Genomic DNA, 18,587 nt, shown 5'->3' with positions numbered 1-18,587 from the left:
GAGCGCGCGCCCTGCCCGCGCTCGGCACAACCTCTGTGTAAATAAGGAATTAGCAGCTGGTGCGAGCAGCCCCTCCAGGCGCGGGGCTTTGCCGTTACAATACCTGCTTCCGTAATTAAAATACCACCGCAGCTCCCTGGGAAAGCGGCCAAGCTAATAATCCCCTGAAATGGTGCAATAAAATACCTACAAAGGTGGCGCCTCTAAATCAGGCGGGAGCCCCGGCCTTATCTCCCATGCCCGCCGCRTGCCCCTCCGTCGCCGCGCGGGTGCCGGAGCGGGCAAGGGGGCCGGTGGCAGCCTTCACTCAGCACTTCTCCTCTCCAAGCACCACCTCAGCACCGGCTGCTCCTCCCTGCGCGCCCGGCACCCCGGCTTGGCCGAGCTGGCACCCGCGGCGGGCACGGCGGCCCGGGGCACCCCGGCTCGCACGCTGCCTGGAGCCACATGGAGGACCAAGGCGGCCGTTTGCCGTGCCCGGCTCTTCTCCAGGAGCTGCGGCAGGGCACGTGCCGGTGGCTCCAGTGCCTGGGGCCGGCCGATGAGGGTGAAGGTGCCGCGGCTCCCTCTGCCTCCTCTCCCTCCTGGTGCATTAGGAAGCTGGCAGCATATTATTTGATGAGCGGATAATCCGCTGAATTGCAAACAGCTTTACCCAATTGAAGAGGCGGATTACCTCTCTCCAGTTTAATCATGTTGACATCTCCGGGAGTAGCCAGTGCTCATCCTCTTCCGTGCCTGCGGAGGGGCCCTCCGGCACGGCAGGCGTGGGGGCCCCCGTTCGTGGCGCGGGCGGGAGGACGGGGCGTGGGGCGGCCCGGCGGCGGCCGTGCCTCACTGTCGTGCCTCCCCGCAGGTTCACGGGAGCGGAGGCGGTGGTGATGGGCGACGTGACCTACGGTGCCTGCTGCGTGGACGACTACACGGCCAAGGCCCTGGGCGCCGACTTCCTCGTGCACTACGGCCACAGCTGCCTGAGTAGGTGACGCACCAGCCCGCCGGCRGCCCCCGGCCGCTGCGTGACCCGAGGCAGCCGCGCGTGAGGCGGCGGAGGCCGCCCGGGGCCTCCCAGCATGGTGCTGCCTCCCCAGCCCTGGCAGCGCGGCGCTTTCCGGGCCGGCACGATGCTTCCGTTACCGTTGCTGGCACGACGTCCCCGCAGCGCCCGGCGGCGGCCGCTTGGGTTGCGGAGGCTCTTGCCTCCGACAAGCCGTCTGGATGAAAGACCGCTTGGTCCCGCTGGCCCCGCGGCTGCTCCCGGCCGTGCTTGAGGCCAGCTCGAGGGCTCGGCGCTGAGCGCTAATCCCCTTAAGAAGGGATTTCTGTTCTCCAGCCTCGATTGCTTTGTTCGGCTGGGGCCAGGCTGCCCGGTTCCCTGCCTGTGGGCAGGGTTTGGGGACGGCAGGGTGCACGGAGCAGCTCCCCTCCCGCTGTGCCAGGTAACGGGGCTTCGTGCTGCCCTGCCCTGTGCCGGGACGGTGCCCAAACCCCAGCCCTGGGCGCCGAGAGCAGCGAAACGGGGCGAGAGCCCAGCGCGAGTGTGCGGGATCGGAGCCTGCCACTCGCCGGGGAGCAGCCGAGAGGGAATAGGGCTGCTGTCACCATTGCTCCCGCAGCTCGGGATGTTGGAAGCAAGGTCAGGAGCRACCGAGGAGGGGAGCAATGGCCGCGGGGGCTCTTGCGGGGCGCCGGCTCGCCTGGGGGCCCAGCCAGGCCCCTGTCCCTGTGCCAAGGGGGTTGGTGGCCATCTCCCATGCCGGCCCGGGCTCGGAAAGTGTGTTTTGCCGGTGCGATGGCTTGTTTGAAGGCAGAGCGAGGAGGAGGCTGTGCGCTCCCTAGGCGGAACRGTACTCTGGATTCAGTTGCCATGGAAACTGCACTGCTGTCCCAGATGCTGCTAACTTTGAAGTCCACCCAGGATGGAATCAGCCCAAAAATAACAATAAGACACTCTGGGTTTTAAGGTGGACCGGCAGAATTGCGGTGCCGCGCGGGCGCTGCCGCGGGCAGGCCGACGGGCCGGCCGCTGCCCGTGCCGCGGGCTGGGGCTCGGCGGCCGCAGGGCTCCCGACGGCGTGTCCCCGCAGTAGCCGCTGCGGCACGGCGCTCTCCGGGCTCTGCCTACGGCTCTGCTGGCACCCTGCGTCCCTGCCCTTGGGGCACCTGCCCACGGCGGGTGCCAGCCCTCAGCCCGCCTAGCAAGTCCCAGCAGGGACTAGAGAAGCCCTTGGACATTACAGGGCTCTTTAAATGGGTTTTAAGGATTGCATCATGCTCCATATAAAATACTGAGTTACCCGTTGAGAACTGTGTCCCGAAAGCCGTGTCAGCGTGAGCATTCGCAGTGATAAATATCCGTGCTAGGTGCTTTGTTACGGAAGTGAGGGTTACAGGTACCGCTGAAACAGGGAACATAAAAACTCCTGCTTTGTAGCTTGCTATTAGATTAATTAACAGCAAGAAGGGAAGGAAGGGGGCCTCTAGCCAGCGGTGCCTGGGCACGGGCGCCGTGCGGAGAGCTAGCCACCAGCGGCTGCTCTCGGGGGACGGGAACCGCATCTGCCGGAGCTGCCGTGCCGCAGGGGAAGGCAGGGCTGCATGTCCTCCTGTCCAGCTGTGTGGCAGCGAGCCGAGCAGGGACCAGCCCCGCTGCTGTTCGYGTCCCTGTTCGCTGCCTGCAGCCACCTGGCCCGGCCTCGCGTCCTGCCTGCCGGGAGCTGGGGACCGCTCGGCTCCTGCCCCGCCGCGGGGCTCCGTCCCCGTAGAGGACAGAGGCTCTTCTCCTCTCCTTCCCCGGGCTGCTCTGCCTCGCAGCAGGGAGTAATTTGCACTTAATTGTGATCGGGTGAAGAGCACCAAAATGGGAAGTGAATGTGGAGCTGTGGATCGATGCAGACTCCGTGTACTTTAATTATTCACTTAATCGTGGTGACACAGGCTTCTTAGCACCGGGGGTAATTAGATTTGTGTTCATTGATTCCCTGGGCTGCCATTATCCAGCGAGAAATGACCGGGTGCTCCCCGCCGCTCCCGCCGCCGGCTGCRTGTGCCCTGGGTGACAGCGCGGGCGCGGGGGCGGCGCGGCCCTTCCCGGCCCGGCGAGCGCTGAGAGACTGAGCGCCTGTCTCTCCCGGTCGCCAGTTCCCATCGACGCCACGCAAGGGGTGAAGATGCTCTACGTCTTYGTGGACATAAAGATCGACACGTCCCACTTCCTCGAGACCCTGCGCTTCAACTTCCCCGCGGGCGCCTCGCTGGCCCTCGTCAGCACCGTGCAGTTCGTGTCGGCGCTGCAGGTGAGGCGGGAGCCCCGCGGCTCCGGCTCCGAGGGGCACGGGACGGGGCTTGCGCATCACCCAGGCCGGGCGCCCGGCGCGATGCCTCTGCCCGGCGCSATGCCCTCTTTCAGCCCCGCTCCGTGTCCCCGCAGGCGCGGACGAGCGGCAGCCCTTGGCGCGCAGCGGAGCCCCTTGCAGCGCAGCGGCGCGGGGGCTCTCTGCTCCCAGCCGCCCGCRTTGCTGCTGGTGGCGGTTCCCCTCTAATGAATAGCGGCGATAATATGCTGCCGCCGTAATGTTGATCAAGTACTTTATAATAACTCTGATCAATGTTTCATGGCGGCACCCCTCCCCGGCTCCCCCGGGGGCTGCTCCGTAAATGTCAGGGCAGGCRCGGGAGCACTTGGCATTTTGATGCAGTGCCGGCAGCGGCAGGGGAAGCTCCGGCGGGTCCGTCTGTCTCCTCCCGAACGGCCGGCTGGGCGGGATGGGAGGAGATGAATGAGCCTCTTGAGCCGTGTCTGTCTAAACGGGGCTGTTGAAGCGTTTAGCGTTTTCCCTTGTATTTTAATTGATACGTTGCCTCGGAGCACCTCTCCTGTGCAGGGCCAGTTCCCTCCTCGATGCCCAAGTGACCAGCTCACCTCCGGGCCCCGCAGCCGGTGCCYGGGCCATCGGTGCATCGCTGCCGGCGTCCCTCGGACATGGGACGGGCCGAGGGACCCAGCAATGCCACGAGGGTTGCTGGAGGGTCCCAGGCCTTCGCTGCTCGGTGCCAAGAGCTGATTTTGGGGTGCATCCTGCTCCCGTGCRGCCGCGGCCGGGCTTGCCCAGCCGTGCCCTGACCCCGGTGCCTTCCGCAGGCGGCCTCGCAGGAGCTGCGCTCCCAGTACAAGGTGTGCGTGCCCCAGTGCAAGCCCCTCTCTCCCGGCGAGATCCTGGGCTGCACGTCTCCCCGGCTCGCRCAGGACACGGATGCTATCGTGTGAGTACCCGGGGCTGGAGGCTGCTCTGCCCGCTGCGCGCCCCGCTCGGGGATACGCCCGCTCCCCTCCATCTCTGTCCCCTTTCCCGCCCTCTCCCCTCCCTCGCTCCGGCTCGCGGCAGGTCCGCGGGGCTGCCGGGGGGGCCCAGCACGGCCCGGGCAGGTTGTGCTCCCGCAGCGCTGAGCTGTGCCCGTCCTCGGCGCTGGAGCTGCCCCGCAGCTCTGGGGGCAGGGGCTGAGCTGCATGGCGGGTGTCTCTGTCCTGGGGTGGTGGGGACCTTGTGCATGTGCGAGCAGGGACAGGGCTCTGCACCCAGGGGGGACACAGCCCCCAGCCCTGCCCCGTCCCCTGKGCTATCAAACCCGCGGGGCACGTTGGCGCGGGCTCAGCGCCCGCCGCGCTTTGGGAAACGGCCTGGTGGAGGATGCTCGCCCTGTTCATGCCCGTCGCCGCTGCCCCGGGGGCCTTGCTGGGGCTCCCCGGGCGCTGCGTGCGGGGCGGGTGGCSCGAGGGGGCAGGAGCGGGGTGGGACGGGCTCCCCGCGGCTCCCGGCGCTCCTTGGAGTGGCTTGTGCTTGTAGCACGGAGGAAATAATTGAGTCGTATATCAGAATAGATAATAGATGGAAGGGCGGGTGGATAATTGGAAAAGACAAATGGCCGGGGCCCAACATCACAGCAACATTAATTTTATTTAAGGACAGCAAATTAGAGGGAGCACTTCGCTTCCTATCACCTAATTATTTTAGGTAATGGAAATGCTTAATGTACTGTGAATACAGTGCGCTGCAGAATAAATAAATACAAGGACCCCACCCTTGGGGGGAGCCAGGGAGCCCCGGGGCAGGGTGGCCCTTCCCTAGGGAGAGAGCCAGAGCGGGGCCTCGGCTCGCAGGGTTTCCCCGGGACGCCTGCCCCGCTGCCGCGGCCCGGCGGGTCTGCGGCGAGCGGAGTTCCCGAGCGCTCCCTTCTCCCGTGCCGCCTGCTTTGCTCCGAGCCTTGACGCCCCGCAAGTGCCCGAGGCCCCGGCCACCGGCAGCCCGGGATCGCGGGAGAAAATCCCTCTGCTCCAGCGAGAAGAGGTTTGGTCTCCGAAACGGGAACCAGCTTGTCAGCGCAGAGGTGTTTCCAAACGCTGCCGGTCGGGGAGCCTGGCTAATGATTGCTAACGTGCCGGGGGGTGTTGCGCTGTGCGACGTCTCYTCCGCGCGGGTTTGCGCGGGGCGTCGCGTTCGGGGACCGTTCTGGGGCTGCCGTGGCTCCGCTCAGCCTCCTCTGCCGGCCGGGACCGGCACCTCCGCAGCCGGAGCTGCCGCGTGGGCTGCCTTCGAGCCAGGAGAAGTCGGATGTGAAACTCCCCAGGCCTTCGGAGAGAAAACTTGGGGGCGCAGAGCCCCTCCGGCACGTCCGTGCGCGGGAGGCCGGGATCCGAGGGGTCTCCGGCTTCGCACRGGGCCTCGTTCTGCCTCGCATCTCCCGAGGTTCCCATTAGCCGCGCGGAGAGCAGGGAAAGAAGCGTTTCCTTTCATCCGTCCCCAAGGTCGTGGAGAGCGGGGGAGAGGCGGCCGGGCTGGGTTTACGTGGGCGTGAGCGGATCCTTCCCGGCCTTGCCGTCCCCGCGCTGGCGGAGCAGTCGGAGCTGGCTGCAGCCTCCTCCCTGCCACCCGGGCAGGTGCCGTCGTACCTGCAGCCTCCTGGTGCTCCTTCTTTCGTTATTATTTTCTTATTTAGCCCGTCTCTGGGGCTAACTTTTGCAGACAAATTAGCTTTGATCTTCCAAAATGTCATTCTCCAATTAAGGGCAAAATCTAGTCAAGTTTTACGTCTGAATTCATTTTCCAAGCCCTCACTCCATTAGGGCAGCTGAATGAAAGGCTTTGAAATGTAATTGCTGACTTGAAATCCGATTAGAAATGGAAGCAGCAATGTCTAGAGCAAGCCGAAGCGATGGAGCAGCTCCCGGGCGCTGCCCCCGCTGCACCGCGCCGAGGCGGGCGCCCGCTTTAGCCCCSAGAGCGGACGTCTCCCCCTGCGCCGGTGCCAACGCTGGCGTGTCGGGGGACGTGCCAGGCTCGGGCACCCTGCAGCCGACGTGCTCCCCGCTGCCCGGGAAATGGCTTGGCGCAGCCAGGCTGCCCAGCACGGCCCTTTGGGCTGCGTCGCGTCGCGTCGCGCCGCCCGCGGCAGGCTCAGGGCACCCATCTCCGCTCGGGGACAGCCCTGCCGCTGCCGTGCGGCGTCACGTGCGAGAGCGGCACTGGCACCTCCACGCGCTGGGACCTGGGGGACYGCTGGTCCATGCACTGCGGTGTCCCGTGTCCCGCAGCGCCTCCTCTCCTCCCTGCAGGTACCTGGGCGACGGGCGCTTCCACCTGGAGTCCATCATGATCGCCAACCCGGGAATCCCTGCCTACAGGTACGGGGCCGCGGTGGGAAGCCCAAACCCTCCCGCACCTTCTCCTTTCCCCAAGAGCCCCKCAGCGGCGGCACTGCTCCCCCGGGAGCTGCGGAGCCCCGGGAGCCCCCCCGGCTCCCTGCAGCGCGCCGGGGACGCCAGGAGACACGGGTCACCGGAGAAGGGGGAGGGCCGTCCCCACCCGTGGGCCGAGCCGGGGCCGGCGCAGCGCTGGCGCTGGCCTCCTCGAGGGCTTCGCGCGCTCAGGCGGCCCCGCGGAGCCGGGTGCGCGGCCGCGGCGCGGCGGGCTGGTGGAGAGGTGCCAAGGGGCGCCGCGCTCGGCGAGATGAACACCAGCCATTTACTCCGGCTGAATATAAACATTTTGACAAGTACCTGTGAAAGCTCTTTGAGGTGCAGCCATTAAACTCCCGGCTGCTGCAGGCAGAGGCCATAAAGCGCGATGATGAGGCTGCTGAAAGCAGATGAAATATCAAGAGCGAAAGGCTGGGCCCATTTGGCRAAATCTGAATTTCTTAGTAGGTCGTTTGTTACTAACGGGAGACGCGCGTCAGGTTTATGGCGCTGGGGAAGCTGCCGAAACCCGAGTGGGATTTGATTAAAATTCCCCTCGTCAAACAAAGCAACAAATCAAAGATTTCTTCATAATTGATGAGCCGGCAGGGGGGAGCCGAGCGCGGAGCGGAGCGAGTGGCCCGGGCTGTGCTGGGCGTCCGGGGGCTGGGACAGGAACGCGACCCCGGCACCCGTCTCCGCTGCATCCCCCCGACAGGTCCTGGAGCCATGTTGAGCCTGCTGGGCCCCTGCATCCCCGCGCAGGGATGCTCTCGGAGCCAATTAGTGCTAACGAAGGAGGGCGGCGAGGCGGGGCGGGGTCTGGTCCCACCGGCTGGGCGAGCTGGGCTCCCCCGGGAGCGGGGCTGGCGTGGAGGGGTGCAGCGACGCACTCAGGGATGGCGACGCGGGGCAGCGTCCCCCCAGCCCAGGAGACCAACTAACCGTGTCCCTCGGGGCCTCGAGCRCGGCCCCAGGGCCAGCCCCTCGCAGCCGGGGCTGGACACAGTCCCCAGAGGCACCGCCGTCCCCGCTAGTGGCGGAGGCTGTGGGGCTGAGCAGGCACGGGGCCACTGCCGGAGCTGGGGGCCGGCGGGGCGGTGTGGGGGCAGCAGGGCTCCGGGCGCCACCGGGGACGGGGTCGGCTGAGCCTGGGTCTCCCTCGCAGGTACGATCCCTACAGCAAGGTCTTCTCGCAGGAGCACTACGCCCACGAGCGCATGCACCGCGCTCGGCAGGAGGCCATCCGCACYGCCGCCGGCGCCCGCACCTGGGGGCTCATCCTGGGGACGCTGGGGCGCCAGGGCTCCCCCGGCATCCTGCAGGTACCCGCCGCCTCTCGCCTGCCCCCGGGGGCTCAGCCTGCGCTCGGGATGCCGCGGGTCCCGGGCGGGGAGGATGGGCCGGCCGTTGCCCCCGGGGTGAGCGATGGCACCTTCGCCCCGCTGCCAGAGGGCGAGGGCCGGCCCGGCGCTGCGGAGGACGGGCAGGACTTTCTGGGGGGSTGCGGGTGGCGTTTGGGGCAGCGCGGGAACGTCGCGCGCTTGCAGGGCGATGCTGGGGGTGGTCAGCGGAGGGGCAGCGAGTTCCCGGCGATGGCTCCTGCTCCGTGGAGCCAAGGGCAGGCCGGAGGTGTCGCTGGGGCTGGCCGAGCACAGGGCAATTAGTGGCGGCTTTGAAGGGCAAGGAAGGAGCAGGCAGCTCCTGGGCCGGTCGCTTCCTCCCTGCAGCCTTTCGCCTCCCAGAGAAGGGAGCCGCTAACGAGAACAGATTGTTGTCATTGAGCGGTAATTACTTCATTAGGCTGAGGCGGGCACCRGGGAGAGCTGTGCGCGAGGGGGAGCCGCGGCCGGAGCACGGGGCGGCTGGCCGGGGGCCCGGCTCCATCGCTGCGCCCATCCTGCCCTGCGGCCACGGAGCTGAAACGGCCCCGGGGGCTCGGTGGATGCAGTCGGGGTCTGGAGGTGCAGGGATGTGACTGTGCCACAGGCAGGGCTTGGGGCTGGTCTGGCTTCCTTGCTGCTTCCAGGGCTGGAAAACGCCATGCTGGGGGCATCGGCTCATCGCCGAAGCCTGCCCGGGCACCTCTCACCGTCCATCGGTGYCTTGCCTTCCCCCAGCACCTGGAGTCGCGTCTCCGCGCCCTGGGACGGCCCTACGTGCGGGTGCTGCTCTCCGAGATCTTCCCCAGCAAGCTGCAGCTCTTCCCTGACGTGGACGCGTGAGTGTTGCCACCCCGCGCCCGCCCCTCCGTGCCGGTGTCCCCAGGGTGCCCCYAGCCCCGCTGTGCGCACAGCCCCGGCAGCATCCAGGCCTCTGGTGTCTGGTTCCCATTTCCCTATGGAAGCCCCGAGGCAGCTGCCGCAGCCTCCTGCCTCCTCGCTCGCTGCAAGGCCTTTGGGGATTTGGGAATGGGCTGAATTTAGATCCCCRTCTCTGATTTACTGTCGCGGAGGGTTTCTCTGTCTGCCTCCCCGCCACGTGGCGTCTCTCGGCTCCCGGCCCTCGTGCTGCTGGGATCCCCCCAGGACTGTGCCGCCGCGTGGTGGGAACGAACTGCAGCCGCTTCACTGGGGCGGTGCCCTYGCTCCGTGTCCTGGCTGCAGACGTCAAAGCGGCGTCCTTGAGGCTGTCCAGATGCCGTCTATGTCACATCCGTCCTGCTGCCACCTGGACAGACCCTGGCACAGCTCAAGCGGGGTCCCAACAGCCCGCCCACGGCTGATGGTCGGGCTCTGGGGACGCGGCTGTCCTTGGGAGGGCAGCTCCCCGCCGCTGTGGGGGTTCGTTCCCAGCCTCTGAAATATTCATGGCAGCCTGGGCCGGTTCGTGCGGTGCTCTCGCTCCGCTGGACGTGGCTAAGCCTGATGGAGAGAGGAACAGATTCCTCGCAATGGGGATGTGGCTGGGACCAGACGGCACTAAAGACGCCGAGCACGGCCTGTGCCAGGCTGTCCTGAGCTGGATGCTCAGCACCACGCTGGGCCGGCACAGCRTCTGCCAGCCGGGCACACACCAAGTCCAGGCTCTCGATCGCAGCGGGGCAACTCGCTTGCTGCCTGCTCTGCTCCCTCGCCCCCGGCACTGAGCCCTGGGGGCCCCGGAGGGGCTTTATCTCAGCTCGTCGTTCAGCTCCTTCCAAAAAGGCTGCTCGCCCCCATCCCTCGCGTCTGCGTGCAAATGGCTCCGTCTCCGCGGTGGGTGCCCCGCGCGCCGGCCGTCGGCAGGGGTGAGCGTCGCCCTGTGCTTCCCTTCCAGGTGGGTGCAGGTAGCCTGTCCCCGGCTCTCCATCGACTGGGGCGAAGCCTTCAGCAAGCCGCTGCTGACGCCCTACGAGGTGAGGAGCCCTCGGGGCCGGCGGGGGAGCACGGCAGGGCTGCGGGCAGAACCTCGGCGCCGGGGGATGCCCCAGGCTGCCGGCAGCCCGCGGGGGGCCTCACCTCCTCGCCCCGCTCCGCAGGCAGCCGTGGCACTCCAGGACATCGAGTGGCAGCGCACGTACCCCATGGATTTCTACGCCAGCCAGTCCCTGGGGCCCTGGACCGTGAACCATGCCAGCCGCCAGCCCCAGCACCCCGGCCGGCCAGCCCAGGTGGGCAGCGCGTCCCGTCGTGGCGGGGGATCGCCAGGGCCTAACCCGGCCTCGGGGGAGGTGCGGAGCGAGGCGGCGGGTGCCCGCTTTGCCCCTTTGCTCTTGGCCGCCGGCGGGGTGGAGGGGTGCGGGCAGCGCGGACCCCTCGGCGCAGCGCGGACTCTGGGTGCCCGGTGCTGCGTGCCGAAAGCGCCACCCTGTGGCTTCTGCCCCGGCCCAGCGCCGACGGGCACCAGAACCAGCCGGGGCTCTGGTGGGCAGCATCCCTAGCTGGGGCACGCAGCTGGGCACACATCTGGGCGCACATCTGGGCAGAGCACAGCCTGGCGAGCTCGGTGCTGAGCCGCCTGCTCCACAAGCCCCTGGTGGGCGCTGCACCCCAGGGTGGGGCATTGCCCACCCACGCAGGCCCTTGAGAGCCCCTGCGGGCAGCATTGCTGTCTGGGATGCACATCTGGGCGCACAGCTGGCCGGAGCAGAGCCTGGCGGGGTCCCGTGTGCTCCGCAAGTCCCTGACGGGTGCTGCACCCTGGGGAGGAGGGGGGGGAGTCACCTGCCCGCACAGGCTGCTGAGGCCCCTGTGGGCAGCATCCCTGTCTGGGCGCACATCTGGGCGCACATCTGGGCAGAGCAGAGCCTGGCGGGGTCCCGTGCGCTCCGCGAGCCCCCGCCAGGCGCTGCACCCCGGGGAGGAGGGCGTCGCCCGCCAGCGCAGGCCTTTGGGGCCCCTGCGGGCAGCATCGCAGCCGGGGCAGGGCTGACGGACGCTTCCCCCGTCTCCCAGGCCGGGCCTCGGGCCCCCGCCGCCGCCGCCGAGAGCCCGCGAGCGTAGCGGCCCCGGGGAGCGCGGCCGCCGCCCCGCTGCCGCCCGCCCGCCCGCCGCCAGGGGGCGCGCGACGCCGGCGGAGAGAGGCGCGCGCCAGGCCCCGCCCCGCCGGCGGCGCCGCCCAATGAGCGCGCGGCGTTTCGGCGGGAAGGGCGGGCGCCGGCGGAAGCGGCGGGCGCCGGTTTCCGGTGGCGGCGAGCGCCATGTCGGAGGGGCGGCCGCTGCGGCTGCTGGGCCTCCATGGCTACCGGCAGAACGAGCGCCGCTTCCGGGAGCGCACCGGGGCGCTGCGCAAGGCGCTGCGCGGCCGCGCCGAGCTGGTGGCGCTGAGCGCGCCGCACCCCGTGCCCGGCGGCGACGGCGACAGCGACGACGACCCCCGCGGCTGGTGGTTCTCCGGGCCCGGCACCTTCGAGGCGCAGGAGGAGGCGGCGGCGCCGGCGGGGCTGGAGGAGTCGCTGTCGGCCGTGGCGGCGGCGCTGGCGGAGCGTGGGCCCTTCGACGGGCTGCTGGGCTTCAGCCAGGGCGCGGCGCTGGCTGCCATGGTGTGCGCGCTGCGGGCCCGCGGCGACCCCCGCTTCCCCGTCGCCTTCGCCATCCTGGTGGCAGGCTTCGCCAGCCGCGCCCCGGCCCACGGCCACTTCTACCGGCAGCCCATCGCCCTGCCCACGCTGCACATCGTGGGCGACGCTGACGCCGTCATCGCCCCCCGCCTCAGCCAGGAGCTGGCCCAGCGCTTCGTGGAGCCCGTCGTCGTTGCGCACCCTGGCGGGCACTTTGTCCCGGCGGCGGCGCCGCAGAAGAAGGCCTACCTGGACTTCCTGGACCGCTTCCGCCCCGCACAGGGACAGGCCGAGCTGCCAGGGGCTGGTGCCGTTTGATAACAGCATCTGTAATAAAGGGGGCTCCGGTGAGCCACGTGCAGCCTGTCATCTGGGTCGAAAGCTCACTCTACTCCTCTGCCATCCAGAGGGGCCGAAGAAAGAGCCTCGTCATCTCACTCTGCTCCTTTGCAGTGATAACGTAGTGCCAGGCATAACTCTTCCTTTTTATTTCCTTTTTATTTATTTTTTTTCAACTTTGTTGTCTAGATAAGTACACAAGTATGAGTATGAGGAGTTTGAGGACAAAAAGGTGACACAGGTCTGCCTGTAGTGTGCTGTGGGCTTTCGGAAACTTGTGTAGCTGTTTAAAGGTAGGGCACTGCAACTCAGCCAAAGGAAATGGCTACGGAGCACACGGCTCTTGCAGCTTTTATATCACAAAGGGTTTTTTTATATCTACTGTGAAAACTATTAAGCCAWCCTTGCAGCTGGGCTGGGTTTAGAACTTTTTTTTCCTCTGGCAGTGTCAGGGCTGCTTTTTGTTTCCTTCTCAGGAATAAAGTCTTTGTGCTGGTTCAGCTCACACAAATTGAGAGATTTCTTCTCTTGTATCTTCCTCTATGTGAAGTTCCTTCATGAACAAGAAGACATGGGGAAAAAAAAATCAACTCCTGCTCCTCTCTGTTTTTGATATTTTTCCAGAAGCACACAGAAATCTTGGTTATTGTTGTTGCTATAATGGTAGAGGTTTTGCTTGATAACTGTACTGCTTCAAGACTAGTCTAGTCCGGTCTCTTGAGACTGTAGCCCAGAGGTGTTTTAATGGTATCGTGCTAAGGGCCTTGCTCATAGGGGATTTTCTCTAATGACCCTTTTCCGTAGTGGTACAGTGCAAGGTAGTTGATAAAAGAGAGAAATTTCACAAAACATCATAGGTTAATTCACCCCTCCCATGTTGCCAGGTACAGCTTGTACCCTCGCTGCGCAGCACTTCCAGCTTGGAGAACAGTACTGTGCGCCTTCGGGGCGCTGCACGCTCGGTGCTGCGAGGGGGAGAGCACGGGGTGGCCGGGAGCATCCTGCAGCCGAGGTGACGAGCGTAGGGATGAGACGGCGCCTCTGCGAGGCAGCGTCAGTGCGTTGGCTCACGCTGGCGGGGGAGGGAGGGTCCCGCTTGTGGCCATGTGCTCCTTCACGTGCTCCTTACGCCTTCCTAGGCTGGAGCTAGCAGTTGTGCAGCCACGGGGGAGTGGGATCAGTAGGTGGAAGCGCTTTGAGTGTTTATTCAGCTGTGAACAGGCCTGAGAACTGCCGCAGGTTAGAACTAACCAAGCAAAAGAAAGCAGTTTCAATTTGTGTCGGTTTTGCCCTCTGGTTTGTTGCTGGTTAAGTGTGAGCACAACAGAGGTGGAAGGAGGATGTGGCTGGTTCCGTCTGCGGCCCGGACCCGGGCTGGCGCGTTCCCGGGGGCTGGAGGCTGCAGGGGTCCCTCGGGCTCCGGCAGGCTCCTGCCTGCTGCCAGCATTGCCATCTCGTGGCACCCGCGATCCTTGCAGTGCTCGGAAGGGCACATGGGGAGCGAAACTGGGGCTGACTCATGGAGTGGAGGGCAGGCTGCGTCAGAGCCGCACAGGTGGCAGGGCTGGCTTTCCACGTTGCCTCGTGCCTGCTTAGGTGACGTGAAGGCATGGGGTGGCTGTCACCTGTCAGTCACCGTGACAGGGAGACAAGAAGCCAATTTTGGGGAGAGGGATGCAGCTTTTGGCTTGCAGGGGAGGCGATGGTCAGACAAGTGCCTGCTGGGGTGACACTGGGAAAGGCAGAGGTGCTGTTCTGCTCTCCGGGTAGCATCTGCGTGGCTGGGTGCCCTCCCGGCAGCTCAGCTCAGCCCCTGTTCCCAAAAGGCTGGTGAAGGGGGAGGCGAAGGGCCGACAGACCCAGGAGAAGCAGCAGCTCGCGGGCTGCATGCTCAGGCTTGGCAGCCAGCTCTGCGGAGTGAGATTTAACCCAGCGGATGCCGATGACGAAGCATCGGGGCCTTTTTCTCGGCGCTGCTCCCCCCACTTGAGCTCTTAGCAGATATGAAAGGATGGCAGCAGAAAGCACTTTGCAGACCCCGCCATTAGCTATTTAATTATTTCAGAGCTACAGCTCTCGGCGCCGCGGCCGCAATCGTCTGCGGCTGTTTCCCGGCGGAGCGGCTCAGCCCCCTGCCGGAGGAGCTCTGCAGGATGGCGCGGAGGAGGCACTGCAGCACGGAGACGTCTGCTCGCTGCGCCGTGCCCTCCGAGGCCGCTCCGGAGACGAGGTGCTGGCCTCCTGCCGCAGAGCACGCGCTGCCCAGGTGGCATCCGCCAGCCTGCACTGCAGTCCCGCAGCCACGGAGCCAGCAGCGCCCCGCTCCCTCCCCYGGGCCCGTAAGTGGGATGGCCAGAGAGAGGCTCCGCAGCAGCTCGCTCGGGTTTTGAACAGGAAAGGACCCGAACGCGTGTGGTAAGTGATCGGGACGGGCCTTATCTTGGTGGTCCTGTCTCTTTTTCAGAAAGCTGCTGCAGGCAGATGGTGTAGGTGCTTTGATGGGTGGATAATCTAAATGTGGGGGGCTTTTCAGGATGCTTGGGTACTGCAGCTTCTATGCCCTGTTCCCAGGGAGTTTAAAAAGCTGAGTCCTGCCAGGTGTCTGAAGCATCAGTTTACACAAAATAATAAAAATCAATAAACCTCACCCTTACCCGCATGAGGTGCATGTTGTGAGTAGCAAAGGAAGGAAGCGTTTAGCACCTGCTCTGCCTGGAGGAGGAAAGTGGCTCCTGCGGACGTCACCGTGAGTCCCTGACGGATGAAGAGGAGAGTGCCCCGGGAATCCTGGCTCCTGCGTCCTTTCTGAACGGTGAGACACGTTCGTGTCTGCCCCACGCCAGGCAGGCGCTGCTTTTCTATTTGTTCAGCTTCCGACAGCCGCAGAAACAGCCCAAACGCTTCCCCCCGCCCCCACCCCTCCGCAGAGCCAGGTTGCTTTCCTGTGCTCACTTTTTTAATACGCAGCCTCCGTTTGTGAGCTTCGCCTGGAAGAAAACAAATGGGAGGGAATAGCCCTGGGCTGGGAGCCTGGAGAAAAGATTGACAAAGTTCCCCCCCGCCTTGGTCAGACTGTTGTCCCTGGGATTTGCTTCCCCTCCGCTGTCCCTGCTCGCTCTCCCACCGCCCGGTGTAGTCCCGGAAAATTGTTTCTTCCCCCGAAACGGTGTGTGGAGTCGCTCTCCCTGAGCAGAGGGCACTGCTGAGAGGGGGACGCGGGGGCCTGGCACCTGGGGGGCAGGTGTGATGCCGAGCGGCTGGGCTCGGGCTGGGGGGGCAGGGGGACCCCAAGTGTTTTGGCAGGGGTTGAGCCTCACCCCTCTGCTCCCTGGCCAGGGCTGTTTCCGTCTCCTGCAGCAGCCTTCAGAGCCCTTTGCGTGGCGCTGGCGCTTGACCACCTCCGCTCACTGCTTGCAGCCCTGGCCTTGCCACGGCAGCGCGTGTCCCCGCTTAGGGCTCGCCGAGAGCCCGGGGTCCCGGGCAGCGCCGCGTCTTCGCCCGGGCCTTGTTCCTGGGGGCTCCGCACCGTCCCCTGTGTGGGGTGGACCGAGTCCAGGGCTTCGAGCCAAAGGTGCTGGCTGACTCGCCCCTTTGCCGTGGGGACAGCTTCGCTCTCGGTCCCTCGCAGCGCGTGCGGAGGGCTCCAGCCCTCTCCCCAGCCCAGAGCTTTCCAGGGAAGGCAGGAGAAAGACGGTAACGGCTGCTTAAAGCACGGACTGCTGCGAGCGCTGCTGCCTCTGAGCAAACACCCACTGCCTTCTCCTGCGCCTCCCGTTCCGTGCAGATCCCTTCCCCCTGCGCCGGTGCTGACTCAGGCCCTCCTCCGCGCCGGCACCGCACGCGCTTGCCCTGCCGGGYGCTGACAGCACCGGGCCCAGCGCGCGAGCTCGCCGCCCGCACAGGGGCTCGCCGGGCACGGGCAGTGCTTCCGTGGGCTGCGCCGGAGAAGGTGACATCCCGCCGAGCCTGCCGCCGGGAGCGGATCTCGCCGTGGTTGGAGCCTTACTCATCTCGCTCTTTTCCTCCGCTACAACCACGAGTGCTGGGCTGTGCCGAGCCTGACGCAGATGGCTGGGGAGGGGGCGCTACTGGAAGGTGACGTGTTTCGCAGACGGTTATGCAACGTGGCTCCCCCGAGTCCACGCGCGGCTCCGAGCCTGCGACGAGCTGGGAAGCGGCGTGCTCAGCTGGGCCGCGGCGCAGGCAGCGGAGGGCCGGGGCAGGGACCGCGGTGCCAGGCTCAGGCAAGCCGGGCGGCGTTGGGTCGGCAGCGAGATCTCGGGGCCGTCCCTGGGCCCTGTGGTCCGAGCGGGGCCGGGCCGGTGGGATCAGTCCCCCCCTCCCCGGCTCACCCGCAGAAGCTTCCAGTTGTGGCTGAGTCACTCCTGCTGTAGCTCCTTTTCTCCTTGTTTTTGATGGAAGTTTTCCATGGAAACCCACGCTGGGCTGGGCCACTGGCTGGGATAAACACATGGCTGAATCACAAAGGCCGTTTCGCCAAGAGCTGTCAGATGGTAACAATAGCGTGTGCTGCATACAGAGCCCGGCGAGCCAGGCCCGCGCCAGCGCCAGYGCCGTGGCGAGGGGCACCGGCCCCTGCGCTGCCTTTTGGGGACGGGGTGGGAATTCTCCCTCGCCACCCACGCAGGCATTTGCTGCCCCAGACAGCTTGGCTGCCCCAAAGTCCCCACGATGCTCCTGCCACGTTTGGCCCCAGCTGGTGCCGCGGTGCCACGAGCCGGCTGCGGCGTGTGCCGGCTCTCCCGCTCGCCCCGCCGTGCCCCTGGTGAAGGGCTGGGAGCRGGTTACGGCAGGGACGGCTCCGGCTTCGGCCAGCAGCCACCTCCGGAGGCCACGTGCTTTCCTCGGGGCCCCAAGGAGCAATCCTGGCTGGGGAGGGCAGGGCTGGGGCCCCTCACAAAGCGGGAAGAGCCCAATCCTCAGCTGCGGGGCTTTGCAGGGGTTAGAGCCGTGCCTGGAAGTCCCTGAGGAAGAGCTTTCCCACCCCACCCCTCCCGGCCGTATGCCGGGAGCTGTGGAAACTCGCTGCAGAAGTGCTGCGAGCTGCTGGGGAGCAAGTGCTCATCCTCGAGCGCAAGGCCAAGGTAAGGCAAGATTTACGCAACCGCTCGTGTCTCTGCTGAGCGGGGCCGGGCGGCAGCGCCCCAGTATAGACCAGCGCGAGTGCTTTCCCYGCGTATAAATAGCAAATAGTAGCTCGGCCTCAGCCACGGCAGAGAAAAGCTTCGTGTTCCTCCCTAGCACAGCCACAATCAGAAGCGCTCTGTGTTGAAGAGGAGCACAGGAGCTGGCCGGCCTTTTTATCCCCCGGCATTGACATCTGGCCGAGGGCCCGGCTGCTTGGAAATGTGTCGGAAGCTGAGTTCCAGTGTCAGCGAATCCAGGATATTTTTAAGGACTCGTTTGGAAGAAAAATTAGTTCCAGTGTGTCGGCGAGAGAGACTTGGCTTTCAAAACAACAACACCGCAGCCCCGCTTAGCTGCGCCTTCCCGGGGCTGTAGCACGGGGGCACCTCCTCCGGTGGGCTGGTGCGCGTGGGACCGAGCCAGGCCCGGCGCTGGCTGCCCACAGGGCATGGCAGTGCTGGGCCTTCCTGTTGGGATGTGCTAGGATGGACTTTCGGGATTGCCCTTCAGCTGCRAAAGACCCAGAGCCGTGCTGACGCCGCCGTGGCGTGGAGCTGCTGCGAACCTGCCGCTGCTGGGCCCCACGGACACTAGCAATGAGTTTTTTTCCGGGGGGAAGAGGGTGTTTGGGCGACAAGCTACACCTCTGCAGCACCCGGCGCTGGCTGCAGCAGGGCCATGCGGGTGGCACGGGTGCCCTCCTGCCAGGCGCTCGCCACTCTCTGCAAAGYAGCATTGGTCACCGGCTGGGCCACACTGCGGCCTCGCTAATGCAGCAACGGGTTGGTTGGGTTTGCCTGGGCACCAGCTGGGCTGCGCCAAAATCACATTCCTGGACGTGTGCAGCCACCAGCTCGTTACCAGCAGCAACTGCCGAAAAAGCTGGTGCGATGCAGGGGGGAACGTGRGCCAGCACCTGAGGCAGAGGCAAAGGGACTGGGCAGGAGACAGGGCAGCGCATGGCAAAAACCTGGTGCCAGGGCAGGGTGCCAGCAACTTTGGGACCTGGCACCAGCCGTGCTCCCAGCCGCAGGCTGCGCCGGCCTCGAGTGGGGACAAGCATGCACGGAGCTCCCGGCACCCTCCTGCAAGGGGTTAGGCACATCTAGGGCCCCCCCAGGGTCTCTGCCCCCCCTTCCAGCTCCCTCTGTCGCCTGTGGGTGACTCTGCCCCCAGGGTGGCAGAGACGGGTCCCCCCCTCGGACCTGCCCGGCCRGCTCCGGTCACCGCCGGCTGCCGAGGGCCCGGTGCCCGGTGCCGGGGCAGGCAGGGCCGCTCTGACTTCGCCGCTCAGGAATCTCCTGGCCGCGCCGGGCGGGTTGTGCAACCTGCGACCGCCCCCGGCCCCCGCCTGCCGCAGCCCGTCCCGTCGGGCCGGGCTCAGTC

The 18,587-nt window shown here is 66.2% G+C and overlaps 2 protein-coding genes across 3 annotated transcripts in view; both read left to right on the top strand.

The window, feature by feature from the left end:
- DPH1 (diphthamide biosynthesis 1) overlaps positions 1 to 11,114 on the top strand; it is a 23,527-nt gene extending 12,413 nt beyond the window's left edge. For both annotated transcript variants that reach the window (XM_026055218.1, XM_026055217.1), the window contains 8 exons: positions 857 to 978; positions 3,142 to 3,296; positions 4,142 to 4,263; positions 6,611 to 6,679; positions 7,902 to 8,058; positions 8,854 to 8,954; positions 9,992 to 10,070; positions 10,194 to 11,114. In XM_026055218.1, coding sequence (XP_025911003.1) covers positions 882 to 978; positions 3,142 to 3,296; positions 4,142 to 4,263; positions 6,611 to 6,679; positions 7,902 to 8,058; positions 8,854 to 8,954; positions 9,992 to 10,070; positions 10,194 to 10,595 — 1,182 coding nt within the window. In that variant the 5' untranslated portion in view covers positions 857 to 881 and the 3' untranslated portion in view covers positions 10,596 to 11,114. The remainder of the gene's footprint in view (positions 1 to 856; positions 979 to 3,141; positions 3,297 to 4,141; positions 4,264 to 6,610; positions 6,680 to 7,901; positions 8,059 to 8,853; positions 8,955 to 9,991; positions 10,071 to 10,193) is intronic.
- A 221-nt stretch (positions 11,115 to 11,335) lies between these two features.
- OVCA2 (OVCA2, serine hydrolase domain containing) lies at positions 11,336 to 12,083 on the top strand. Its single transcript, XM_026055216.1, has one exon. It carries the CDS (start codon positions 11,355 to 11,357, stop codon positions 12,030 to 12,032), a length of 678 nt encoding a protein of 225 aa, XP_025911001.1. The 5' UTR covers positions 11,336 to 11,354; the 3' UTR covers positions 12,033 to 12,083.
- Positions 12,084 to 18,587: the final 6,504 nt, after the last annotated feature.

Source organism: Apteryx rowi, unplaced genomic scaffold (assembly GCF_003343035.1).
Source record: "Apteryx rowi isolate R43461 unplaced genomic scaffold, aptRow1 scaffold_99, whole genome shotgun sequence".
In the NCBI taxonomy this organism is placed as follows: domain Eukaryota; kingdom Metazoa; phylum Chordata; class Aves; order Apterygiformes; family Apterygidae; genus Apteryx; species Apteryx rowi.
Note: the sequence above shows the minus strand (reverse complement) of the source record. Positions and strands in the feature narration are given on the sequence as shown.

What these genes read in the sequence shown, in the direction of transcription:
- OVCA2 (XM_026055216.1), top strand. Translation starts at nt 11,355, where the DNA reads ATGTCGGAGGGGCGGCCGCTGCGGCTGCTGGGCCTCCATGGCTACCGG.